General features: G+C 45.6%; 1 protein-coding gene across 5 annotated transcripts in view; it reads left to right on the top strand.

Moving 5' to 3' along the window:
• The window catches only part of LOC135547374 (zinc finger protein 536-like), a 185,919-nt gene that overhangs the window by 84,278 nt on the left and 73,840 nt on the right, over positions 1 to 27,801 (top strand). For all 5 annotated transcript variants that reach the window (XM_064976364.1, XM_064976355.1, XM_064976373.1 and 2 more), the window contains one exon: positions 847 to 3,101. In XM_064976364.1, coding sequence (XP_064832436.1) covers positions 848 to 3,101 — 2,254 coding nt within the window. In that variant the 5' untranslated portion in view covers position 847. The remainder of the gene's footprint in view (positions 1 to 846; positions 3,102 to 27,801) is intronic.

Genomic DNA, 27,801 nt, shown 5'->3' with positions numbered 1-27,801 from the left:
ACAATGGGCAAGCAAGAAGACAAAAACAGACTCTGCTTGTGTATTCCCTTCAGCTTGACGGTGTATGCTCTGGGCCGTTGAAAACATTCTTAATGGCTAGGAGGCCTCTGATACATTGGGAACCCTTTCAATAACACCAACTGTTGTTTTCCTCCTTATTGGAAGCCATGAGAGGAGGGGAAGAGAAGGCAAGAGAAAAGTGATTCACATCAAATGTAATGTGCCTCTTTAATGGAGAATTACGCCTAGACAAGTGTCGCAGTAGGGAGATAAGAGCGTGTGTTTACTGAAGTAACCCCTTGGTTTTAAGTGCTATTGTTAATATCATAATTGTAGCATTGCGGTAGCTTCATGACAATGGCATTGCTCCGTTTCATTAAGGCGTGTAATTGGAGGAATTCTGATAGGATGGGCCCAAGTAGCATAATTAGGCAGCGCCTGCCGTGTTTACTGTGTAATTATTGCATCCAAAATGGTGTTACAGTTTGAGAAAGTTCTGAGAGTTACAGTCTTCCAACCACAAGTGTGACAACATAAGCTGTACTGAAAATCAAAAGAAGAAAATTACATTTATATGGGCAGCAGGTAGCCTAGTGGTTAAGAGCCGAATAGGTGAAAATCTGTGTTTGTGCCCTTGAGCAAGGCACTTCACCCTAATTCCTTCTGTAAGACATTCTGCTAAATGACATCTCTATTTCCATTCATCATGCACTAACAATTTACTCTAATACTTCTCGTTCTTTTCCAGTTTTCAGATTTTTGGATGAGCCATAGCTCTTTTTTAATGCATTGCTTATCAGGTTGATTGACTGTGGTTGACCGTTGTGATATCCTTCTCTCTTACAGGATGGAGGACTCTAGTTTGTGCCTTGGTGTGTCTTCAGCAGTATCGGACGCTGACAGAGACCATCTGAGCAACACGGTGCTAAATGGCCGATACCCTATCAGTCAGAAGCTCCACCAGCTGACGGCCCAGCTGGGCCACGCCTTTCCCGACCTACAGAACCGACAGCAGATCCCTGAGGAGAAAGCTGCCACCCCATTGGATGAGAAGAGCCACGCTGCCCTGGCCAGTCAACCAATCAGCAGTCAGATGGCACTGCTCGCTAACCAGCTCAACCGGGACATAGATGCAAGTGCCCTGGCCAACCTGAATGGGCGTGTGGACCTGCAGCAGTTTCTCAATGGGCAGAACCTGGGCATCATGTCCCAGATGAACGACATTGAAGATGATGCCCGCAAGAACAGGAAGTACCCTTGTCCGTTGTGCGGCAAGCGATTCCGCTTCAACAGCATCTTGTCACTACACATGCGCACACATACAGGTGAGAAGCCTTTCAAGTGCCCCTACTGCGACCATCGAGCAGCACAGAAGGGTAACCTCAAAATCCACCTACGCACCCACAAGCTGGGAAACCTCGGTAAGGGACGCGGACGTGTCCGTGAGGAGAACCGTCTTCTACATGAGCTGGAGGAGAGGGCCATCCTGAGGGACAAGCAGATCAGGAGCAGCAGCCTCCTTCAGCCAGCTCAGCCCCTGCAGCACCAGCCACACCTTGGCCCTCAGACCCAGCAGCAGCAGCAACAGCCTGGCTCTGCCTGTGGCCTCCTCACCCCCACCAGCCTGGGAACTCCAGACTCCCTCTCCCAGCCGTCGTCCTCCCCCAAGCCGGCCAGCGCCCAAGATGACCAGGCCCTGAACCCACCCACTGGATTCCGCTGCACCTTCTGCAAGGGCAAGTTTAAGAAGCGGGAGGAGCTGGATCGTCACATCCGCATCCTGCACAAGCCCTACAAGTGCACCTTGTGTGAGTTTGCTGCCTCGCAGGAGGAAGACCTGATCAGCCATGTGGAAAAAGCCCATATCACGGCCGAGTCAGCTGCGGGACAGGGTGCAGCTGGCGGCACTGAGAAGCCTGCCAACGAGTTCCGCTGTGAGGTGTGTGGCCAGGTCTTCAGCCAAGCCTGGTTCCTCAAGGGCCACATGCGCAAACACAAGGACTCATTTGAACACGTCTGCCAGATCTGTGGTCGTCGCTTCAAGGAGCCCTGGTTTCTCAAGAACCACATGAAGGTCCATCTCAATAAGCTGGCCATCAAGAGCAAGCCCCCAGCAGAGGACATTAATGCTGTCAACACCATGAACAGCATGGCCCAGGAGGCCCACGCTAACCTCTACTCACGCTACATCTCCTGCCTGCAGGGCAGCTTCCTATCCCCAGACAAACAGGTTCTGAGTGAGCAACACCAGATGCTGGCCAAAGCCGGCATTGCCATGAAGGAGAAGGAGATGCTGGGGAAGCTGCTAGGCCCCATGGCAGGGATGGGCCATGGCCTTGGTGAAGGGGAGAAGCGCACTCTCCTGGGCTGTCTGAACCTGGTGCCCCCCCTGAAGTCCAGCTGCATGGAACGCCTCCAGGCGGCTGCCAAAGTTGCAGAGATGGACCCGCTGAATAGCTATCAGGCCTGGCAGATCATGGCACGAGGCATGGCCATGGACCGCGCCTTTATGCCCAAGGAGCAGCACCATGAGCAGCACCATGAGGAGAGGATCAATGCTGCCGGCATGGCCTTCACTAAAGAGAAGCATGACTACCCTATGATGGGCTCCAACGATGGCTCCAAGCAGAAGCAGCACATCGAAGCTCTGCATGGCTCGAAGGCCGGCAGTGGAGCCATGATGCCCCTGAAAGACGACAGAGTGGGTTTCGACAGCCACCGTGACTTCATGCCACATCATGGCGGCCATGGCCTGGGCCTGGGCCACGGCCTTGAGTACAACCACCTGACTAGCCTGAAAGAGAAACCCACAGAGTGTCCTGACTGTGGACGGGTCTTCAGGACCTATCACCAGATGGTGGTCCACTCTCGGGTGCACAACAAGGAGCGGCGGCCCATAGAAGAAGCCATCCAGCAGCAGAACAACACCACAGGACTGGATGAGCGGCGTGGCTCGGCCAGCGACCCAGAGTCCCAGTCCATCAGCAGGTCCACCACCCCTGGATCCTCCAACGTGACGGAGGAAAGCGGAGCCGGAGGAGGCCACTCTCAGACCGGCAGTGTCCAGGAGGACAGCCCACACCCTTCCTCCCCATCCTCAGGTGAGACTAAGTCATTACTATACCCTGAATAACGGTCAATCCCATAGTCACATTATCCTCTCTATCAGGACTTATTCTTCATTATTTATATGGCGAGGACACGTAAGGGGGAGACCATTGTGTCCAAAGAGAATAAGTCCTTACACAAAGATGAGTGCTGATGGCTGGCACAAGATCTCTGACAAACATTTACTTTGACATCCCTTCTACACAACACTGGACCCAAAGGAGTCCACTCGGACTGGAGAGAGAGAGAGAGGGGGGGTCTGATCAAAACTGCCTGTTCAAAAGCAGAAAAAAAGCCCACCACAACTCCGAGCGGCACATTCCGTGCATAACTGGGATACTTAACGCCTCTGTTCAAATACCCATCAAACACCCTCACAGAGCCTGCTTCTATAGGATACTTTCTGCGCACTGTTTTTACTGGAGAGAGGAGGCCTGTCTAAACACACTCGCACACTCACACAAAACAATCATATGGAGATGCTCAACTCCCACGACAGAGCTGTGACTTGTGGCCTTCACACTGGCACATAGAACAACAGACACGGTGCGGTGAAGAATACGCTCCCTACAGACTAGCATGTGTCCCCGTGTAAAACGAGTCAAGACTACGAGCAACGGGCCAAACATATCGTGAGTGATTCAAAACGTCTCCTTTAACGCGGGAAGGAAAGCGAGTCCACCGTAGTCAAATAAGCCAAAGCAGATACAGTGTCTGTTTAGCAGGATTAAGAGAGGCTGTTCCTAATGATTAGAGAGGTTTTAAAGGTAACTTTCTCATTCCTCTGGGTGGAACACCACGTCTAAGCAGCGTGCCCGTTAATTAGGCGATGACTATGTGATAATCAGTTGGTTTAAGATAAACAAGACACTAATTAAAGATATAAATATAAAGCAGGTCCAAAGAAATTTTACTTCATTTGCGGAGTGAAATGTGTTTTTTAAGTCGTTTGAAAAAAAGTGGCTTATGCTTTAAGGCTCGAAGCAACTTAATTCCAACAGTACAGACAAAATTGTTTATTTATTCACAGTAGCATAGAGTCCTTATCATCCTAATGTAGTGTGATGGGTTTGAACATGGAATGGGCAATGTTTATTTTAATCTAAGAAATAATAACAGACAACCCCCCCCCCCCACACACACACACCCCAATTAGGAATGAATGAAAACTAGAGTGAGATAAACACGTATTTTCTTTAAAGAGGCTATTAAACATAGCACTTTTCAACAGGATGGGGGGGAGGGGGGGGGGGGGGGTTATGTAGCGGAAGTCATTATCTTCTGAATTTTAATGCAGGAAGTTTAATTTCTTTTTCTTATGGTTCTCAAGTACTTTGAATCTGAGAAATGTAGCTCCAGGCATTTAGCTAACTTTAGAAGTATTTACATATGTGTGATGTGAAGAGCTTCCACGTCATCAAAAACTTGAAAACTCATGTTCAAGATCATGTTCTTACAAATATTGCCAATTGAAATTATATTTACAATAAAACCTACATCAACTGAAATATTTTGGGCATTCATGCTACATAGAAAACCAAGTTGAATATCACACACACACACGCACACACACATGCACGCACACGCACACATGCAGACATGCACAGACACTCTCTCTTTCTCTCTTGCCCTCTTCAACACTCTCTCTCTCACTCTATCTCACTCTCTCTCTGTAGTCCTACCTCGTCTATCAGTGTCTCCTGCCCTGCCTCCTCCTCTGTCCCTCTCTGAGTGCTGTGATGGAGTGGGATCGCCAGCTCAAACGCCTGTGATTTTCCACCGTACAGGGAGATGCGGGCATCGTGCCAGCACCCTCCTGCTGGCTCTAACGGGCCTTAAAGTTGACCTTGAGGCCCCCCCACCTGCTTTTTGGGTGGGGGGTTGTCTGTGCGGGCGGGGCTTACATTGTTACAGGTACAACCTCTTAGCCTGGTTCTCTCTCACAGTCTCTCATTCAGACACAGTTCACAGGCTTTCTGTTGTGAGACTCAGGAAGCTGTGAATACACCACTCTGTGTATACACCACTCTGTGTATACACCACTCCACCATAACAACAGGGTCAAAGGGGAAATAAACACTAAAGATATACAATTGTAAAAAAAAAAAAAAGTTTTTGTTTTGTTTTGTTGTAGTCTGTATTTCATTAGTGACAGCACAAAGCCCTACAAGTTGTTCATTACATCATAACATCCTTCATAACATTGAGTATGATTCATATTTGGAGCTTTGGGACACCTAATTTAGAAACTGAGGTGTGTGAGAAAATGTGTCTGCAGCTAATGTGGAGGAAGGTGCCATTTATGTGTGTGTGTTGTGTGTGAGTGTGTTTCTGCTTATGTGTGTGTTTGTGCATGAGTGTGTTTCTGCTTATGTGTGTGTGTGTATGTGTTGCGTGAATGTGTCAGTGTTCTTAAATTAACAGGATGTGGCAGGCTATACCTCTCTGTTAGTCTTAATATTTGACTCTCGCAATTTTGCTTGTTGAGAATTGTTTGTGTTTCATTGTAAGGCTGTGTGTGGTGCGTGTGTGTCTTGAAAACATTGCTAACCATCACCATACCGCCAACCTCGTAACCACCTTCCCACTGCAATTTTCAGTTAAACTTGAATTACAGTAATCAACAATAACATCTCAACTGTGAAAGAAGGTCGAGACAATCTCTTTTGTCTTTGACACTGCACTTGTTTAAAGACATGCTGGAAAAAAATGTCTGCCTCAGAAATATCCTTCAGAGACCTTGCTTCTCTCGTCCATGGCAGTAAAACCTTCAATGCTTTTGTGTTTCATAGAGACGTCAGAACATTTCGCCTCTTTTTCATAAGTACAATTTCCCCCCCTAATCATCTCTTTTATTTGTGCTATTAGGCTAACGGATTGGTTTGACTGCGGAAGGAATCTATTGCTTCAGATTTCAGAGTTCTCCAGTCTGAATTGGGCTTGATAAACAAGAATGTTCCTACTTGATAGTGTCTCTCTCTGAATACATCATGGTGGGCCTCAGAGCGACAGGCCCTGCAGAGTGCAGGTCTTAAACAGAGGCTTACCCTGAATGGCGGAACAGAACCCATTGAAACCTGGTGTAATACTATGTAAAGCAGTGCTGCCAGTGTGTTGTAAGATGGGGGGGTATTTATGTTCACATCCATTGTAGATTCCAAAATTTAAGAAACAAGAGAGACGGAGAGATTGGGACGAACTAAAGGCAAGTTTAAAGTTGTTTCTGGTTGGGCCTCTTACAGACTACGAGGATTCCATTGGTTGCTAGCGTGAGGTAAGCGTAAGCAAGCAATTCGCTGTTGAAGGCGCTGCGTGGTCAATCCGAGGTCTGCGTTGGCCGTGCAGCATTTACGGTGATGAGGCCTCTGCAGATGTCAGGGCATTCATGCTTCTGGCGCTTTGCCGAGCAGCGCAGAGCTGTTGTGAAGGAAGTTGTCAAGGAAGTGAGTTTTTGTTTATACAGGACCTCCCCCCCCCCCCACCTACCATCGACCAATCATGTCAATGTGGAGCTGTACGAAACCAACCTGCGTTGTTCCAACATTTGGGAGGCGCACAGCGACGCGGCACGGAGCTCACTTTGGCCTCTGCGAGCCTCAGGAGGCTCCGACCACATTTTCGGATCAAGAATAAATAGGCTCTTAGTCTACACCTGTGGCACACGAAGCATGCGACAAGCACAATTGTATTTGGACTGCGTGGAGAAATAAAGAGAGCAGAGAAAAGAAAGAAAGAGACACAGAGAAATGAGGAGAGGGAGTGAGGCAGAGAGACAGCGCGAGAAATAGAAAGAGTTTGAGCAAAGGGAAGGATGGCAACCAGTTGATGACAGCGACTTTCTGCTGAGAACGGAACGTACAGTATGATCATGCAGCTACTCAGAACCTGGTCGCATCAGACTGTAGAGAGAGAGGGGCTTTTCTCAATGCCTCGGGCAGGAGCACCTCCACTCCACTCCTCACTCCCACCTCTCCGCTCCGGCTACGAACCTACTCCTCCTTTTCCTCTGGAGAATCCCCCATGTCTAAATATTTTTAAGAGGAACAGCGTTTTAACATGGCAAGGATTAGTCGTGTATCCCTAGGTCTTTTCGGCTCTCAAACATGGAGGCAAAACGCTTGCGCCATACAAATTGAAATTGGATTTGCCGACTGACGCCTTAGGTTATAAAGCATGGATATTCATCTAATTACGTAATTACAATGGGGGGTAATTACACATGCAGACTTACTGTTACATTGTAATTGCTGTGTAATTAAAGCAAAAATAACTAGACCTGTTCATGCCCAAATTGTTAGAAAAGCTTGGCGAGTGTCAAAACGGAAGCTATCCGAAACCACTCTACATCTGTCTGCGTTTGTCTCCGTGGAAACCAACTCTGGTATAAGATTGCTAGTCAATCCCACCTTGGCTGTCATACGGAGAGTTACATTCTATCCGTCTCGCGTCATCTTTCTAGCCCGAGAGGCAAGACTACCGGCCTCTGTTCAGATATGAAGTGGCGACCAAGAACGTGACCAAAAATAGACATAGAAGTGAAAGGAGAAACAACTTAGGGCATTTGTGTCATACAGTAGATGGCATTGAAAGTGTGATTTAAAAGCCCAGTGGTTTGAAGGCTTGGTAGAGCTGGCCTGTGAAACCCCACCCCGGTGTTAGATGGAGGAGAGCCATCGGTCTGGTAGGCTTCTTCAAAGGCCTGGAGCTGGTATGGCGAAGCAAACAGGTATCTGTGGGATCACGGAGAGTCTCCTTCAGTACGCTCTTTCTCACAAAGATACCAGACCTTTGAAATGAGAACAGTGTTCTGTCTGTGTGTGTGTTTTTATAGCTAATTAGGGGGGGGGGGGGGTTGGTTGACTTATGTCAATGCCTTCTATCTCTCTTCATATCTCCACCTTTCTGTCTATCTCTGCCTATCTCTTTCCCTCTCTCTTCATCTTTCTCTCTGTCTATCTCTCGGCCTCTCTCTCTCTCTCTCTCTCTCTCTCTCTCTCTCTCCCCCTCTGTCTCATTCCTCCTCTCTGTCTCTCTTTCCCTCTCTCTCTCTTCACTTATTTCTTTCTCTTTGTAATTGACATCTGGTTCTCTTTTTTTCATTTTCTTTAATTCTTCTTTCTTTCTTTCTTTATCTGATGAACTTGCCTGCTTTAAACCTGTGGTACAGCCACTCGTTTGAAGACTAGCGCCTCAAGCTGGCATGTCATGTCTGTATTTTTTTTACGTGTCACAAAACTCAAAAAGATGCCATTGTGTCCGAAGCAAATCGATTACAGAGCTGTATTTCAGTACTGTAGGTCAGGGTTCTGGTGTCTTTCTGGTGTCAAAAGTTCTATTCACTAATTGTCAGTGTGCTCTACTGATTAATATGTCTTGGATAAATGTAGACTTAGTATTGTCGTACACACTTGCACAATATAAAAGGGCAATTTATTTCTCTTCAATGGCTCAGTCGATTTCTCTCCCTTTTTCGTACTCACTGTCTCTATCGCTCTCTCTCCACAATCTCTCTCTCTCTCTTTCTCTCTCTCTTAGACTCAATTTGTAAATATTACCCATGGTGGGAATACGCTAAGCCTTTTTAGATATTTAAAAATTCCAATTGTATTCCAAAGTGTATTTGAAAGAGTAGAAGTCAGTGTCGTTTTCTCTTGCTCACCGTATTCCTGGGTGGGTATCACCGGGCAGTCCTTATGAAACATTTATCAGGCTGTTTCATGTCTTAATGATCACGTTAGGATTCCCCACTTGGTTATGGAGCTGGAGCAAAGAGATGTGCTGTTGAGAGGGAGAGAGAGAGAGAAAGAGAGAGAGAGAAAGAGAGAGAGAGAGTCAACTGCCTGCATTATACCAACCACTTTTTAATTCCACATCTTTGCCAAAACATTGCTTACCTTTCTCCTGAACAAGCCTCCTTGGCACGCCACACATTTTCATCCTCGTTCTCCCCATTTCTGTTTTCTGTTTTTATAATTAAAACATAATATTTATCTTTCCATAACAGAAGGCTGCCTTACTGTGGTAGGTAGACCGTTTGAATATTAATATTCTACATGCTATCTCCTCCGGTGTCTGAGGAAGTGTCACTGGTAAAATAGTGAGAGTGAAGGTGACTCGCCCTCTGTTCTGTCAGAGAGCTGGGAACCAGAGCAGCGTTGCCAAGTTTAGCTGATTGAACATGGAAGAGATTGTGAAGAGGTTTGACTAAATGAACACGGGAGACACGTTGGGGGAAGGCATCATGCTGTGTTTACCTAGCCACAGTCCGGAAGCATAGAGTACTCCGACAAAATAACCCTGTATACAAAAGTTGAAACTTAAACTGAAACTTTGATTACACAAAAGCCTTCACGTAGGAGTTTGTGTTGTTGTTGCTGTTGTCTCTGACGGGGATAGTTGAACGAGGGGAACGTAGGGTTCCTTGTTTCACTGGTGACAGCTGTCTGACTCTGTCAATGCTGAATTCCTCCAAAACGAGTCTGAGCTCTCAGACAGAGAATGCAAATGGATGGCAGGGTGGGTGGCTGGGTGAGAGAGCTTTGTTTGAACAAGTTAACTTGGGCATGATTGGGGTTCCTCCCATGTGAAAGAGCAAGTGAATACATTGACCTTTGGCTCATTAAAAATGGAGGACCAGCCGTATGATACCATGACAGAGCACTCTCTCTCTCTCTCTCTCTCTCTCTCTCTCTCTCTCTCTCTCCCTCTCTCTCTCTCTTTACTACCCACTTTTCTCCCTTTTCCCCACTTATCTCTCTCTCTCTGTCTCTCTCTCTCACTCTCCCTCTCTCTCTCTCTCTCTCTCTCTCTCTCTCTCTCTCTCTCTCTCTCTCTCCCACACCCACACATGCACACAGACACACCCACACATAAAAAAATGTGGGTGATGTCATATTTGGGTGATGGCCTATGTGTGAGGGGCTATTTCGACTTGGATATTACCACTGGCCATGGTATGTGGTCACTCCTAACCCCACTGACAAGTCACATAAAACAGCCCTTTGTGTCAACACCGGGGCGCTGACATGAGCCAGAGAGTGACGTGAACATTTTGCCTCTTTTTTTAGCGAAGGTTATCTCCTAATCAGAAAGAGGAAAACAAATGGGCAAGACAAATGAAGTCCAAGGATTGAGATCCTTGCCTGCACATTCCAGTTGTTCTTAAAATATTTGGCAATGTCAATTAGTAAGTGAGCAGAGCTAGCTGATGAACACAATTTTCCACTAGACTGAGCACCCTATTGTTGTGGAGTGAACAGCAGATTTCTGAGGTCATTATCATTCCCCGTTAGCCTGGCCCAGCTGCTCCTCTCGGCTCCAGCCAAACTCTACACCACGGCTCAGAGTAGCACGCAGCAACAGGGGGGCGCCGGGGAGGAGGGGGCTGGCAGGCTGGAGAGGGAGATAGAGAGAGACAGAGAGAGACAGAGAGAGAGAGATGGAGGGCAAGAGAGAGGAGGGGGGGAATGAGGGACAGAAATAGAGGGATGGAGTGAGGTTGGGCGCCAAGGAAGGATGGAAAGATGGGAGAATGTAAGAGGTGCACGACAGGAAAAGGGCCTGATAGAGAGAAAGGGAGAAATGCCCTTCGCGTTCTAGGATAATTCCATCTTTTATCTGAACTTACAGCTGAACTCAGAGGCTTGGAAAGTAGAAACTAATACCTATCTAAGACATGTGAGAAAGCTGTCTCTGAACCTACATGCTGCTCTGCTTCAGAGGCCCTCAGAAAAAAATATGTCCCCCGACGTATCTCTCTGCGCACTGTAAATTCCATGGTGGTGTGTTGAGGATGTGTTTGAGCTGGTGTTCAGGTTGGCGCTGGAGGAGAGACAGACATAGGGTTATTCTATAGAGCAGTATCCGCTGAGCCCTGGTCTCCCACCCAAACCTGGCTCAGACTCAGCTCCTCTCTCCTGGATCTGGAGCCCAGGAGTGCTTAGACACTAACAGTGCTCATGTCTCTACCCCAGCAGGCTCCTCTCTCTCTCTCTCTCTCTCTCTCTCTCTCTCTCTCTCTCTCTCTCTCTCTCTCTCTCTCATCTTCCTCTCTCTCTCTCTCTCTCTCTCTCTCTCGTCTCTGCCTCTCTCTCTCTTTCTCGTCTCTCTCTCTCTAACTCTCTCTCTCTCTCTCTCTCTCTCTCTCTCTCTCTTTTCTTTCTCAAAATGTTCCCTTCCTCTCAGCCTGTTAGTCTGTTGTAGAGTGAACCTGGTTTCTCTGGCCGAGTATGGATCCATGTTTGCAGGAGATTTGAGTGTTGAGCAGGGAGCTTGTGCTATGTGTGCATATATCACCTAGGCTCAGAACAGCCAGGCCGTTTAAGAGAGAGAAGATGACAGTAAAGCTGCTAAGGGGACAAGGACTCACAGATGACAAGGCAAGGGGAGGGAGGAGAGGGGGATAAGGGGAAGGAGAGGGCGCCACAGCGTGCACTGTTACGTGACTCAGACATCCACCTCCCCCTATAAGAGACATTATCTCTGATAGGTCGCCGCTTCCTTTGAACGCACAGAGAGGTTTGAGAGCCCAGCTGTAGTAGAATCAGAGATAGTCTAGGTCAGGGACAAGTATAGGGGCTCCGCCACTCGGGAGAAGTGTCATTGGACAAGTACAACTATTTTAGACAAAGTGTCACATGAGTAACTGACAGTAGTGAGTATTGCACAAGGACATACAGCAGGGTTCCTGGTTTTATTTTCCCGGTTTTATTTGGCCCCCCAAGTTTTCTGAGCAAATAATATACTGTACCAGTCAAAAGTTTGGAAACACCTACTCAGTTTTTCTCTATTTTTACTATTTTCTACGTTTGAGAATAATATTGAAGACATCAAAACCATTAAATAACACACATGGAATCATGTACTATGCAAAAAAAGTGTTAAACAAATCAAAAATATATTTGATATTTGAGATTCTTTGAAGTAGTGCAGTCGCAAAGACCATCAAGCTCTATGATGAAACTGGCTCTCATGAGGACCGCCACAGGAAAGGATGACGCAGAGTTACCTCTGCTGTAGAGGATAAGTTCATTAGAGTTACCAGCCTCAGAAATTGCAGCCCAAATATATGCTTCACAGAGTTCAAGTAACAGACACATCTCATCACCTGTTCTGAGGACGCTGCACAAATAAGGCCTTCATGGTCGAATTGCTGCAAAGAAACCACTACTAAATGACACAAATAAGAAGAAGACACTTGTTTCAGCCAAGAAACATGAGAAATCGACATTAGACTGGTGGAAATCTGTCCTTTGGTCTGATGTGTCCAAATTTGAGATTTTTGGTTCCAACCGCGTTGTCTTTGTGAGATGCAGATTAGATGAATGGATGATATGCTCATGTGTTGAATCCACCGTGAAGCATAGAGGAGGAGGTGTGATGGTGTGTGGGTGCTTTGCTGGTGACACTATCAGTGATTTATTTCGAATTCAAGGCACACTTAACCAGCATGGCTACCACAGCATTCTGCAGCGATATGCCGTCCCATCTGGTTTGCGTTTAGTGGGACTATCATTTAATTTTCAACAGGACAATGAACCAACACACCTTCAGGCTGTGTAAGACCTATTTGACCAAGAAGGAGAGTGATGGAGTGCTGCATCAGATGACCTGGCCTCCACTATCACCCAACCTCAACTCAGTTGAGATGGTTTGGGATGTGTTGGACCGCAGAGTGAAGGAAAAGCAGCCAACAAGTGCTCAGCAAGTTTGTTGGAAAACTCATCAAGTTGGAAAAGCATTCCCAAGCCTTCCAAAAAAGCAATATGGCAACGACAGAGAGGGTCGCCTCACTTCTAGTCCTTAGGAAACTATGCAGTATTTTTTTTGAATGTATTATTTCTTACATTGTTATCCCAGACAATCTTAATTGTTATTACATACAGCCGAGAATAACTATTGGACATTAGAGTGACGTCAATTTACCAGCATTATGACCAGGAATATGACTTTCCCAAAGCGGATGCTTTGTTCGAACCACCCAAGGCATTCAAACTGATTGCAGAGGCTGACCCAAAACAACGTCGCCGCAGGAGAGGTAGACGGAGCGGCCTTCTGGTCAGACTTTGGAGGCGCGCACACCGCCCACCGCTTCCCGAGTATTTTACTCACTAATTTCCAGTTCCTAGATAACAAGGTAGATTAAATTAGGGCTTGAGGTGTTTTGCAGAGAGACTTCTGGGATTGTAACATACTTTGTTTCACGGGAACATGGCTCTCTGGGGACATGCTGTCGGTGTTTGTACATCCACCGGGATTCATTGTGCGTCAAGATGACAGGAATAAACATTTCTCAGGGAAGAAGAAGGGCGGGAGTTTATGTTTCATGATTAATGTAATTGTAACAACATACAGGAACTCAAGTCCTTCTGTTCACCGGACCTAGAATTCCTTACAATCAAATGCCGTCCATATTATCTCCCAAGAGAATTCTCATCGGTTATTGTCACTGCAGTTATTGACCCCCCAGCCGACACCACGACGGCCCTCAAGGAACTCCACTAGACTCTATGCAAACTGGAAACAATATATCCATATACTGGAAGCCAAATATCCAGAGGCTACATTTATTGTAGCTGGGTATTTTAACAAAGCAAATTTGAGAACAAGGCTACCTACATTCTATCAGCATATAAATTGTAGTACCCGGGCTGGCAAAACACTGGATCACTGCTACTCTAACTTCTGCGATGCATACAAAGCCCTCCCGGGCCCACCGTTTGGCAAATCCGACCACATTTCCATTTTGCTTTTCCCCTCCTATAGACAGAAACTCAATCAGGATGTACCCGCGACAAGGACCATTCTGCTGGTCTGACCAATCAGAATCTATGCTTCAAGATTGTTTTGATCACGCAGACTGGGACATGTTCCAGGTAGCCTCAGAGAATAATATAGATTCATACGCTGATTCAGTGAGTGAGTTTATAAGGAAGTGTGTAGGAGATGTTATTCCCACTGTGCCTATTAAAACCTTCCCTAAACAGAAACCGTGGATCGATGGCTGCGTTCGATCAAAACTGAAAGCGTGAACCACCGCATTTAACCATGGAAAGATGAAATACAGAAAGTGTTGTTATTCCCTCCGCAAGGCAATCAAACAAGCGAAACATCAGTATAGGGACAAAGTGGAGCCGCAATTCAACGGCTCAGACACGAGATGCACTTCTACAGATGCACAATTGAGAGCATCCTGTCGGGCTATATCACCGCCGGGTTTGGCAACTGCACCGCCCACAACCGCAGGGCTCTCCAGAGGGTGGCGCATTCTGCACAGCGCATCACCGGGGGCAAACTACCTGCCCTCCAGGAAACCTACAGCACCCGATGTCACAGGAAGGCCAAAAAGATAATCAAGGACAACAACCACCTGAGCCATTGCCTGTTCACCCCGCTACCATCCAGAAGGGGAGGTCAGTACAGGTGCATCAAAGCTGGGATGAGAGACTGAAAAATAGCTTCTATCTCAAGGTCGTCAGACTGTTAAACAGCCGTCGCTAACACAGAGAGGCTGCTGCCAACATACTGACTTGAAATCATTGGCCACAAATGGATCACTAGTCACTTTATTAATGCCACTTTAATGATGTTGACATATCTTGCACTACTCATCCCAGATGTATATACTGTATTTTACACCATCTATTGCATCTCGTCTATGCCGGTCGGTCATGGCCCATCCATGTATTTATATGTACATATTCTTATTCCATCCCTTTACTTAGATATGTGTGTATTCGGGTAGTTGTTGTGGAAATGTTAGATTACTTGTTAGATATTGCTGCACTGTCGGGAACTAGAAGCACAAGCATTTTGCTGCACTAACATCTGCTGACCATGTGTATTGGTCCAATAACATTTGATTTGATTTGATTTGATGAAGCTGGTTGAGAGAATTCCAAGAGTGTGCAACGCTGTCATCAAGGCAAAGGGTGGCTACTTTGAAGATGCTGCTCTGCTTCAGATGCTGCTCTGCTTCATTATATAATGTTTTTTATATGGAATATTTATTGTTGACATAAAATAATGTCCAAACACCAGGAAATCAGCTCCAAGTGATTTTAATTGATGAAATCTGGTCCCACGTATTCCCACGCATAATAGAGAGACACGTGATCATATACAGATGTAAGCAATGTTAGAAATTATTATACGTCTTAGTCAAACTTTATGTCTATTTGTGCTTCTTGCAGACAATTTGCAGTCTACAAATGATTTGTATTTATGTTCCGGCACCCCGACCATCCGCTCCGGGGGACAAATCGTCCCGCGGCTGAATCGAGTTGATGATCCCTGACATACAGTATGCAAACCTTCACATTTGGGACTTGTGGATTCACATCTTCTGCGGTTATTAGCAGGAATAGTACTTGTTATATTGCATGACAGCAGACAGTGATTGATCAAGGCTGAATGACATAATCAGGAGTGGGAGGGTCTGTGACATCCCCAGTCAAGTACATGCAGCCCCACTTTCTCTTATAAAACACTGTCGTCTTTCTCCTGAGAGTCAGAACACAATAGTACTGTAATTGGCCAGTAGTCAATGAAACTGTACATACAGTGGGATCATGGTCACATATCATAAACCATTCAATACCCTGCTGTTTTACACGAGTTAGCATTGGAGAAAATACGCTTTTCCTTCATATAACACAAAGCACCCTGATACCTGCATCTGAACATCCAAAGGAGTCCTTTTTAAAAATGATTAAAGGGTTCTTTGACTCAAAGTAGCAACAAACTATGGAAGAGAAACAAGCTCTCTCACTTTTGTTCTTGCCAGCTGCACATTTGAATGTGCTCCCAGTAGCATTTTTTGCCCCTTCCCGTCACCCCCTGGCACCCTTTCCCTCTCGCACCTTTCCATATTCTACTGTATATGTCTAATCCCCCCTCGTCTACCTGTAGAAAGTTTGCATTAGTTGCGCGAGCGGCATCAAAGCGTTGCTCTCAGCTTGCAGCTGCCAAGCTCCCCGTCCCCAGTCAGCAGGCATCCAGCTGTCAGGCTCAGAGAGGAGGAAGAGAGGGTGGAAATCTCTCACCAGCCATATGGTACCGAGTTCTGCCGGAGCCTCGCCGCTCCGTGGGCAAATGGCAAACTCATATATCTCATCAACACTCTTAATATCCAGGGCTGAGATGGAGAATATTTACATTTTCCCAACCAATACGAGATGGTAGGTGACATGTGGTACAATGTTGATGTGACCTTCTGCCCGCTCTGATGTGAGTGTGACTATTAGTGTTGATAGGAGTAGGTATTACCGAGCATTATGTGTTTGATTAATTAGCATTCAAACTCCCTTGATATCTCTCCCTAGATCAGTAACATGTTTCACTTTATAGAACCCCTTCTGGAAGGCCCAGGCAGTGAGATTTGAGCGGGCCTAACCCCAGAGACATTGGGCTTTCTCCTTTTTCTGTTAGCAGGATGCTACGCCTCCTCTGTTAATCCTTAAAGGCCTGTGCATCCCGGATCTCCTGCTGCAGTGTAAGTAACGCCTTATGGCACCGAAAGCCCCAGCGAATCGCAGGGAATGTTGGTGGTATTAGCGTTACATTACCACATAAAGCTCAAATACACTGTCACCCTCAGTGGCAACGAAACCCCCTCTATTCTTTTGCAAACACCATTACATTGCCCTGAGTGGAAATTACACAATCTAATTGGGGGAGAGAGAGAGCTAGAGAGAGAGATAGAGGGAGAGAGCTATAGAGCGATAGAGCTATATAAAGAGAGCTATAGAGAGAGAGAGCTATATAAAGAGAGCTATAGAGAGAGAGAGCTATATAAAGAGAGAGCTATAGAGAGAGAGAGCTATATGTATATATAGAGAGAGAGAGCTATATAAAGAGAGAGCTATAGAGAGAGAGAGCTATATATAGAGAGAGCTAGAGAGAGAGAGAGAGAGCTATAAAAAGAGAGAGCTATAGAGAGAGAGCTAGAGAGAGAGAGCTAGAGAGAGAGAGCTATAGAGAGAGAGATAGCTGTATAGAGAGATAGCTATATGTGTAGAGAGAAAGCTATGGAGAGAGAAAGGGATAAAGGGAGAGGGAGATAAAGAAGGAGAGAGAGAGATAAAGAGAAAGCAAGATAACGAGAATCAGAGAGAGAGAGAGAGAGGGAGAGGGATAAAGGGAGAGGGGGATAAAGAAGGAGATAGAGAGCTAGAGAGAGAGAGAGAAAGGGATAAAGGGAGAGGGGGATAAAGAAGGAGAGAGAGAGCTAGAGAGAGAGAGAGAGAGAAAAAGGGATAAAGGGAGGGGGGATAAAGAAGGAGAGAGAGAACTAGAGAGAGAGAGAGCTAGAGAGTGAATGATAAAGAGAGAGAGATAAAGAGAAAGCAAGATAAAGAGAGAGAGAGAGAGAGAGAAAGAAAGAGAGAGATGAGAGAGAAAGAGAGAGAGCTAGAGAGGGGGAGTTATAGAGAGAGATAATGTGTCTGCTATGTGAGAAATAGAGAGATCAGGTGAAGAAGAGGGGAAAGAAGTGAGAAAACAAATCTTTTCTCAACCCAACCTGAAGCAGTCGCCATTACAAGCGAGGCTAGAGGAGATTGATATGGCGGCTGCAGTGTTTTGGAGGGACGGTAACGTTAATGGCCCCACTGGGTTTTTAATGAGTGTTGTGCCCCAAACAAAATGAGCTAATTAGTGTTATCATCCATATATCAGACCCTATACACACACACACACACACACACACACACACACACACACACACACACACACACACACACACACACACACACACACACACACACACACACACACAGACTCACACAGACTCACACAGACAGATAGACAAAACCAATATGGTATGCTAAGAAAGCTGATAATGTTTCTTTGAGCCATCCTGATGTACCTACATTTAAACCCATGATTTAAGTATTTTCGATCAGTTGTCCACCTTGCAGTAAGAATTAGGAAACAATATATATATACAGTACATTCGGAAAGTATTCAGACCCCTTTTTCCGCGTTTTGTCACATTACAGCCTTATTCTAAAATGGATTAAATAAATAAAAAATCCTCATCAATCTACACGCAATACCCCATAATGACAAAGTGATAACAGGTTTTAGAAATATTTGCAAATTTATTAGTAATCAAAAACAAAAATACCTTATTTCCATAAGTATTCATTGATCATGCTTGAGATGTTTCTGCAACTTGATTGTTGTCCACCTGTGGTAAATTCAATTGATTAGACATGATGTGGAAAGGTACACAGCTGTCTTTTTAAGGTCCCAAAGTTGACAGTGCATTTCAGAGCAAAATCCAAGTGATGAGGTCGAAGGAATTGCCAGTAGAACTCCGAGACAGGATTGTATCAAGCCACAGATCTGGGGAAGGGTACCGAAAAATGTCTGCAGCATTGAAGGTCTCCAAGAACACAGTCACCGCCAGGCACCTAAAGACTCTTAGACCATGAGAACAAGATTCTCTGGCCTGGATGCCAAGTGTCACGTCTAGAGGAAACCTGGCACCATCCCTACGGTGAAGCATGGGGGTGGCGGCATCATGCTGCGGGGATGTTGTTCAGCGGCAGGGACTCGGAGACTAGTCAGGATTGAGGGAAAGATGGTCAGAGCAAAGTATCGAGAGATCCTTGATGAAAACCTGCTCCAGAGTGCTCAGAACCTCAGACTGGGGCAAAGGTTCTCCTTCCAACAAGACAAAGACCCTAAGCACACAGCCAAGACAATGCAGGAGTGGCTCTGAATGTCCTTGAAGTCTCTGAATGTCCTTGAATGGCCCAGCCAGAGCCCGGACTTGAACCCTTGAACTTGAAAATAACTGTGCAGCAACACTCTCCATCCAACCTGACAGAACTTGAGAGGTTCTGCAGAGAAGAATGGGAGAAACTCCCCAAATACAGGTGCATGCTAAGCTGGTAGCTCCATACCCAAGAAGTCTGTTTTTTATTAGAAAAAAATCTTAAAACCTGTTTTGGTTTTGTCATTATGGGGTTTTGTGTGTACTGTAGATTGATGAGAGAGAAATTGTTTGAATAAGTCTGTAATGTAATAAAATGTGGAAAAAGTCAAGGTGTCTGAATACTTTCCGAATGCACTGTATATGTACTGTATACTTAGTTCTGTTGTGCTGGTATCATCAGCCACAATGTTCTCCTTCTATATCAGTCATACTGGAAAATACAACAATTGCTTCATTTCCCAGTGTATGTGGATGGACTGTAGATATATCTATCTTGAGTTGTTTTATCCATTTTTCATAGTGCATTTTCCTCTGAAGCCCGTGAAGCCGTGCCCTGTTTGTGAGCGGAGCGATTATGTCCACAGGTTTATAAGCAGGATAACAATGCCACCAGCGACGTCGGGGAAACGAAAGGGTCTTCCGATTTCCTGTCATCTGGACTCCATCCCTGTTACCTGCGTGTAAAGCCTGTGTTTGTCCCTCCACTGCTTCTCGTTGACCATGTAGACTGACCCCCACTTTATTTTTCTGCCACTAAGCCTATTATAAAATCAATAAACAATCGTCTTTTTTGTTGTTGTTGGTCTTTTAAATCTTCTTTTTTTCCTTCTCTTTCCTCCTCTGTATATCCTCTGTGATGGAGGGGGACGGGCGGCGGCGGCAGCGGAGGCAAAACGCTCTGTAACCAGTTGGTTTCTCTTCTCCTGCCTGCCAGAGCAGACTCAATTGAGTCTTTAACCAACTGCCCCCCCCCCATGTCAGAGTCATTATCCAATTGCGTCTATCCTACCAGTGAGCGTATGTGACCCAAGGATGACCCGAGGATCCATCGTTTTTCACTTAAAACAGTCATAGGGAGAAACACTCTTATGACAGCCGATATCAGAGGAATAGCTCTTTACTCAAAGGGGAAATTATTTCCAGACTTCCCCTGTATAATCTGCTATTGATGAATAGATTCTGTATTATATTGGGAAGTTAGGAACTCTGGACAAGTCACCAAATATTTAGTATTGATCCTTTCTTCGTAGCTTTTCACTAAGTGTACAGCCGTTAATAGGCTGCTTACAGTAGTTTTGCATGCCACCCTCTTGTTACAGATTGGTGTTTGATGCCTATGGCCTGATAGACATTTTTAATTGTCACTTTCTGAAAATGTAATAATCCTCTCGATAAAAATCAACACACGCTGACTTTGACAGCTGATTTTTAAATTGAGCATAAGAGTAAAGCAGCATTCCCAGATTTTGATCCTCACTGTCAGTTTAAACTAATGTGTCAAACACAGCGGTGGCGATGTCAATGTAAACCAATTTCATTTCACCAGCTTGAAAGACGCATTTTGAAATGAAAATGTCTGTAACAAGCCTACATACATTTTTGTCACCATTTATTTCATGTCTCCCTTGTTGTTGTTTTTTAGGTTTTCTTGGAGTGTTCATAATTATGGGTAATCATAAACGACTTAGGAGTTCCTAATGAGACCGTGTTGTACTGTACGTTGGGTTCGTATGGGCCTTCTCCACAGCCATACCAGTGTAGGCAGAATAAACAGCTCTCGGTTCTGTGTTAGGTGTTCCTTTTTGCCAATTTGATCTTGTGCCTTTACAGTAGATTCATTTCCCCCTTACCATACTGTGAATTAGATACAGAAACAGATTTCTCCAAGCTGTTGAATCCTCTGCTGTGGGTTTCCACTAGCCTCCAGATTGGCTGCCTCTATTCACTAAAGCCCTGATAGGTTATCCTAATTGGGAAGGCTCTGACCAGCAGGCCCTTGCCCAAACGGTCCCCTGGACTTCGTTATGGGCCCCAGGGACCAGGGAGGGACACACAGGGGCCGCTCACAGGGAGCTCCACCATGACACTGAGTGGGACGCTGGCTCCAGCCCTGGGAGAGGCAGGATGGTGCAGGCATGTGTTTCATCTCTCCCATCCAAAGCAGACGGAGGATTGTATCGTTGTCATTAACGTGTCACACAACCCTGCTCAGTGTCGGCACTGTCAGAGCCTGCCTTAGCGACAATTACCGTGGAAACCAGCTTTTGATCTTCCTGGTTCGAAAGGTCTGCGTCGTGATTGGCGGCTGTTTTATTTTCCTCTCCTCCGCTCCGTCTCTATCTCCGTCTCCTTTGCCCTCCCCCTATTCCTTTTGGAGCATGCTCAGTTTGTGTCCTCTGTTGGATACGGGTGTAGAGTGCTCATATTATGGCGTTAGGCAATGAATGCTTCTTACCCTAGTTTAGATATTAGTTCCTGGGTAAGCAGTGACGGGCCCTGGACAGGTCACCTCCTCAAGCCCTGTTTACCTGGCATCTGCCACCGTGTCGTACTGCTCTGGAACCACGGAGAGAAAAGCACTCCTCTTGCTCTCTCTTTCTGTCATTTTCTCACTTCTGTTCCCTTATTTCCACTGGGAGGAACGTTGACCTCATTTGTGAGGACAATAACCCCCTTGACTTTGGGGATTAAGACATGAAACCTTTGTGGATTAATTAGGTTTGGAGCTGAATTCGTTTTGTCGCTATGGAAGGCAACAACAACAAACAAAAAAAGAAAGGATAAAGATGCAAAGTGTGTGTGAGCTCCAGGTTGTGTTGTGTTTTTACTGTTTGCCCAGGTGGATACTAGTTTGAACATCTTACCGGCAATAGGCTACAGTGGGTTGGAGCTGGAGTCAATGCAGTCGACTCTCTCGAGCTCCACTTTGGCTTGTCACACATAACGAGCAGGAAGTAGCAGCTCTGACAATGCCGCAGTAGTCATATTGTCTCAGTTGTCTTGGTAACAAAGCAAAGTGTTTGTTTGTCTAAGATCTAGCACGATTGCAATTGAGATGGTTAACACCTATTGTTTTTTCTTAAGAGCATATGTTTGCTTGAGATTAACTTTCACGTGAAAAGAGCTGTTAGCCATGTTTGTTTACAAAATACCAAAGGTGTTTAATTCACTGAAGATGATACAACATAAGCTCAGAACATTGCGTTTCTTTCTCTCTCCGTATGTATTGAAACTGTGGGGGTTATTAAAGTCACACCTTTATGACTTGGTAAACCAAGGTGAAGATACATTGTATCAGCTCCCATAGTTCCCACACTGTTATTCTGCCTATATCTCCTGCGACGCTAGTCCCAGTAAATGCAAAGCCGGTGATATTGCCTATGTTGAGGGCCCTCGCCATTCCAGGCCTAGCTTATACTAAAGGAATGATCTGATCCTTATTCAAACTCCTAGTCCAGTGCAGTGCGACGGCATTGGATTGTATTGATCATGTGACCTGATGCACTAGCTCACCAGACGCACGGGATCAGGCTTCGTCTCAAAGTTTCCTCCGACTCTCAGCGGATGGAGCTCTGCTCTGAACATCAGGCCTCGACCCTGTCTGAAGTTGCTCCCTCTGGAGACAGGACACAGGTTTAACCAGGGCTTTTGGGGAAGCTCAATCCTCCCCTGTGTGCCCCCCCCCCCTTAAGACATGGGGCTAAGTCGTGGCTGAACCCCTCGTGGTGACGGATCGGCCAAATGCCACCTCTCCTGGCGTGGGTTGCGCGTGAGGTGTAATCGTGCCGGTGCAGCGCTCCTGTGGCCAGAATCAGGTATTTGCTATTAGACACAGAGATGAGGATTCAGAGGAGGACGTGAAATCCCTTTTGGTCCCACAGTCTCTGGGTCTTTGAGCCCCGGCCTCACATTTCATACCTTTCTGCTGGTCCTCAACAACACAGGATCAGCCTTTTGTCCTGTTTCTTTCATCTCTCGGAGAGAAAGAGAGAGAGAAAAAAAAGGACCATCTGAAAGTTTGGAGAGAAAAGTTTAGAGGACATTTCTGGATTATGTTCATGAGACACAAGCTGCTCACAGTATGAACATGGCACCCATTCAACGAGATCTATTTCCATAAAGATTATTTTTACATCACCAGAGTCGTTACACAGTTATTGTTGGATTGAAGTTGACTTACCATAAGAAGTCTAGTCGAGTTAAGCTTTACAAAAACACCAACTGGAAACACCTCCCATTTCCATTTGACCTAATAACCGGCAAGGCAGCCATCGGATAATGACCAGATGCCACCTATCTCGTTCAGCATTTCAAAGCTACGTATCTGTCCTGCAGAGTTGACAAGTGTAGAGTTCTCCTTTGCCTCCCGCCTGTTTCCTTATCCGATGCTCTCTACTACTCACTGTAGCGGTAAGCCTAACATCTGATGGCTTTCTGAAATATCCAACGTGTTGGACAGGTGAGATGCTGTAGCGAGCGACACTTTTGAGATGCGTGTTAGCGCCGTGTCACCGTTCTCCATCTGTACGCTTTCTACAGTGTGCGTCCGTACAAATTACAGTAACTCTATGAAAGTAACAGCCCATCACTTGAATTCCGACTGGATTCGCCTGCTTTAGCTACAATTAATGGCTCAAATCTTATCTATTTCAGAGGAAGCGCTGCCTCCCCTCACTATTTATTTCGAATCATGTTGTGATGTTTATGCATTGGGATTTCAATGGTACAACGTGTCTACTGTCAGACTGAGACAAACGGATACTTGGATCATAGACCATAGATATTCCTCACCCAGTATCCCCACATACCCCTTACTAAATGAAGTAGCAGCCATTGATTGCATTGTAAAATCACTCCCTCATTGTGGAGATGTTTTCTCTTCAACGGCATGCTGCGTGGGCTCTTGGAGGGGCTTTGCCTCAACAGACGGGCTCCCACTGCAGTGTGGGGTCAGGTCCAGACATTTTGATGCTTTTTGGGGTGCATCTCCGTCTCTCTGGAAACGAGCTTACAGGAACACACCATATTTTCCAGCATGGTGTTGGTGATGCATCTAGCTGCTATCTCAATCAGTGTGTTTTTTTTTTTTTTGTACTGTGGCCTGCTGCCTGACGGAAATAGCCCGTAGATTGTGTTAGACCGTTGCCAGTGTCTAATTCTCTATGTAGCTATTTATCTCCTGTATTTATCACAGTCTGTTTATCTGACTTTAACAGACTGCCAATGGAGATTACCCAAATCTGCAAATGAACTCCATAATGAATCCAGCCTAAATCGCTAAAAAACAACACTTTCTTTAGATTAAAATGTCTGTTTCCTGTTTTGACTGTTTCCTCATACATTGGAATATAAAAACAGGTTTCCACTGTATACACCACAGTAGTAATTCATATTATGCCATGGACTTTCTTCATGAACTATAAATCTACTTATTTTGTCTCGCATGCACTTGATGTATGGGTAAATTGTAATATAAATCTGGTGGAGGCTGCTGAGGGCAGGACGGCTCATAATGATGGCCAGAACGGAACAAATGGAATGGCATCAAACACATGGAAACCATGCGTTTGATACCGTTCCACCTATTCCGCTCCAGCCATTACCACGAGCCCGTCCTCCCCAATGAAGGTTCCACCAACCGCCGGTGACAAAACCCAGTCTCTACTGTATACACCACAGTAGGAATTCATACCATGCCATGGGCTTTCTTCACTAACTAGAAGTTGACTTCTTTTCACTCACATGCGCTGGACATATGGGTACGCGTATCAGATCAACGCAGTAAAGGTCATATAATGAGGTAGCTGTTTGATACATGTTTTGGGGAAGGTCTTAAGGCCATACTGTATGAACATAAAACGCGACATATTTCCATAGCCATTACTTACGGCTGAGTTGACCTATTCCTGTGGGAATCAGCCACATCTTCACGGCCATCGTCTGTAGCTGTCTGTAGCTGTCTGTAGCTGTCTGTAGCTGTCACGCAATCAATCTACAACCACCCTCACACTCCCCTCCCCTCTGAATTAAAGCCACATAACAGCGATCGATGGATCCCTCGTAATCGTGTTAGATGTATTGTTTTCAAATACCAACGCCCAGCTGGTGAATCCTGTTTGTCTCTGTTTTAGAGATCAGGCCTCTTTATTTTCCCCTCTCTCCATCTCCGTCTCCGTCTCGGTCTCTCTCTCTCTCTCTCTCTCTCTCTCTCTCTCTCTCTCTCTCTCTCTCTTCCATCTCGCTCCATCTCTGTCCCTCTCTCTCTCTCTCTCTCTCTCTCTCTCTCTCTCAATTTGTTTCTTTTCAAAGCTCGGGGAATTGGCCCAAATCCTGGGTATCACATATCTGACCATATTTCAAGCCGAAATGAAGCATGTTAAAACCTTTTTCCCTTTAAAGGTCAGACATTAGTGCCGGTAAACATTGATCTGTGGATTTATGAATTTAGCCCTGTGTTGGAGCTCCTTTGTAATGGAAGATTCAGCGGGGAAGCTTAACATTGCATTGTTTTGCTTTGACAACGCAGCCACGAGAGCCACTGCAGCTGTTCCCCCCCCGCTCACAATGGCAGATTAATTAACACAATCATGTGCTACTGGCTCCGGCTCAACGTGCAGGTCTGCTCTGGGATAGATAGGTAAATCCTATACATTTGTTTCCAGACGGAGAATATTCTTACGTTGGGTTTCATAACTGAATATATTTGGTTTGTGACTGGACATCTCCAAAAACCCAAGCAATGGGCCTAACTAATTGGACTGAAGTATATCTGGGAAGTGTTTTCTAGTGCAGGGCTGCCACGGCCATTAGGCGGCTGTTCTAATTAACATTCCGTAGGCCAACCCGTCTCCCTTTCTTAGTTAGTTCCCTGACATTTTAAACTGTCTATTATTCCGCCCGGCTTTCAGGTGCAATGCTGTGTAAATGGCAAGTCAAGAAATTATGTATCTTTTTTTTTTTCATACAGTTATCCATCACGGACCGGTGAGGATCAGTCCTAGTGCTTAAATCATTACGGAATGCTGTGATCTTTCCCGATTGATCATATCACTTACACCCACTGTCATGCTATTACCTTACTTCCTCTTATTCCCTCTTCTTCCTCTCTCTTGACTCCTTGTTTGGTGTTAACATGACCGCAGTTTTTCAATATTTTTCAACTTTGCCTCATCCTCTCTGTTGATGTAATATTCACTTAACAGTCAAGAGTAAAGGGAAGGAAGAAATTAGGGCGGGTGCGACGGCAACAAAAACACTGAGGCAATTATGTTTCTTTCAGCCCAAGCGTTCTCACGTTAATGAAATCCCTTATCGTTTTAGGGAGGATGGGAAGGTAGGACAGGTGCAAGAAATGGTGTTCATTTATCTTCTTCTAGAAAAGAAAAGAACAAAATAGGTAAAAGCAACAAGTGTGGAGAGAGTTTTCTCCTTCACATTTTCTTACCATTGGATAGTTTAAAGCAACTCTATTTTTGCTGTTTTGTTCTGGGGATTTTGACCAGACTGTATGCGTCTCCCTATGTGCATATGAGAGAGAGAGAAATAGAGAGAGAGAAAGTGTGTGTGTGTGTGTGGGGGGGGGTGAGAGTAAGAGAGGAGGTGAGAGATTGGGAGGAGGTTGTATCACAAATTTGTGTCTGTTTAAAGGGTAAGACGACACTCCTGTGGCTAACATTTGAAGTATTTACCTCATCACAAGATGTCTGCCCTTTTCCCCTGTGCAGCTCACATGCAGATTAGAGCGCCAGCGGAGGTAGCAGTGGAGACCGCTTTGATGACGCTAATGCCGAGTGAGATCCTGGCTCCCTTTAAAGGAAGCTATCTGATTGGAAACAGATCTGGGACGCTGGGAGGTTGGTCCTGGCTCGTTTGATTTAATGACCCATTTCCTCGGCTCGTGCCACAAGCAGTTAACGGCAGTCGAGGTGCCCAGAGGTTCGCCGTCATGGGAGTGCACCATCATCCAGGCCCAGAATGAGTAGAGAGAGAGAGAGACAGAGAGAAACAGAGCAGTATAGATAGTGTGTGTGTGAGAGAGAGACAGAGCGAGAGAGCAGTATAGATATTGTGTGTGTGTGTGTGTGTGAGAGAGAGAGAGAAAAGAGAGAGAGAGAGAGAGAGAGAAAGAGAAAGAGAGAGAGAATGAGAATGTTTAGGACTGTATAGATTTTGGGGGCGGTGGGTAGCCTAATGGTTAGAGTGTTGGGCCAGTAACCGAAAGGTTGCTAGATTGAACCCCGAGCTGACAAGGTAAAAATCTGTCGTTAACCCACTGTTCCTAGGCCGTCATTGTAAATAAGAATTTGTTCTTAACTGACTTGCCTAGTTAAATAAAGGTTTAATTTAAAAAAATACATATTGAAGCAACGAGGCAAACAATCAGAGCTTGTGTCTGTATGTCTGTCGTTCAGCCAGCCGGAGTTGACGGGTACAAGTTGAAGGCCCAGGGAGTCGCCATGGTTTCCATTTATCCAGCCATATACTCTGCTTCAGAGGTGTTAACCACTCTCTCAATGCCGACAGTCATGGGACATGGTGTTTCATTCTGTCTATAAGGTTCCTACTGTACAGTATGCTTCATTTTCATTGGTCATCAGAGCAAACATAGTCAAAGTTCAGTATTACTTTGTGTCTAATTTGTTATCCCATGAGTTGCGTTGACGGCACATTTTAAGTGATAGTGTCCCCTGTTTAGAACCCACCAGAGAGAGAGAAAGACAGAGAGACAGAGAGAGAGAGAGAGAGAGACAGAGAGAGAGAGAGAGAGACAGAGAGAGAGAGAGAAAGACAGAGAGACAGAGAAAGAGAGAGAGAGAGAGAGAGAGAGAAAGACAGAGACAGAGAAAGAGAGAGAGAGAGAGAGAGACAGAGACCTTACTCTATGTCCATGCTCGACCTTCTAGTCAAGAGCACTCCAGGCCTGAGTAGCGAGCGGCCTAATGGAACCGGTCAACTTTGAAAACCAAACT

The sequence above is a fragment of the Oncorhynchus masou genome, chromosome 1 (genome assembly GCF_036934945.1).
Source record: "Oncorhynchus masou masou isolate Uvic2021 chromosome 1, UVic_Omas_1.1, whole genome shotgun sequence".
NCBI classification, from domain to species: Eukaryota; Metazoa; Chordata; class Actinopteri; order Salmoniformes; family Salmonidae; genus Oncorhynchus; species Oncorhynchus masou.
This window is presented reverse-complemented; position numbering and strand designations above follow the sequence as displayed.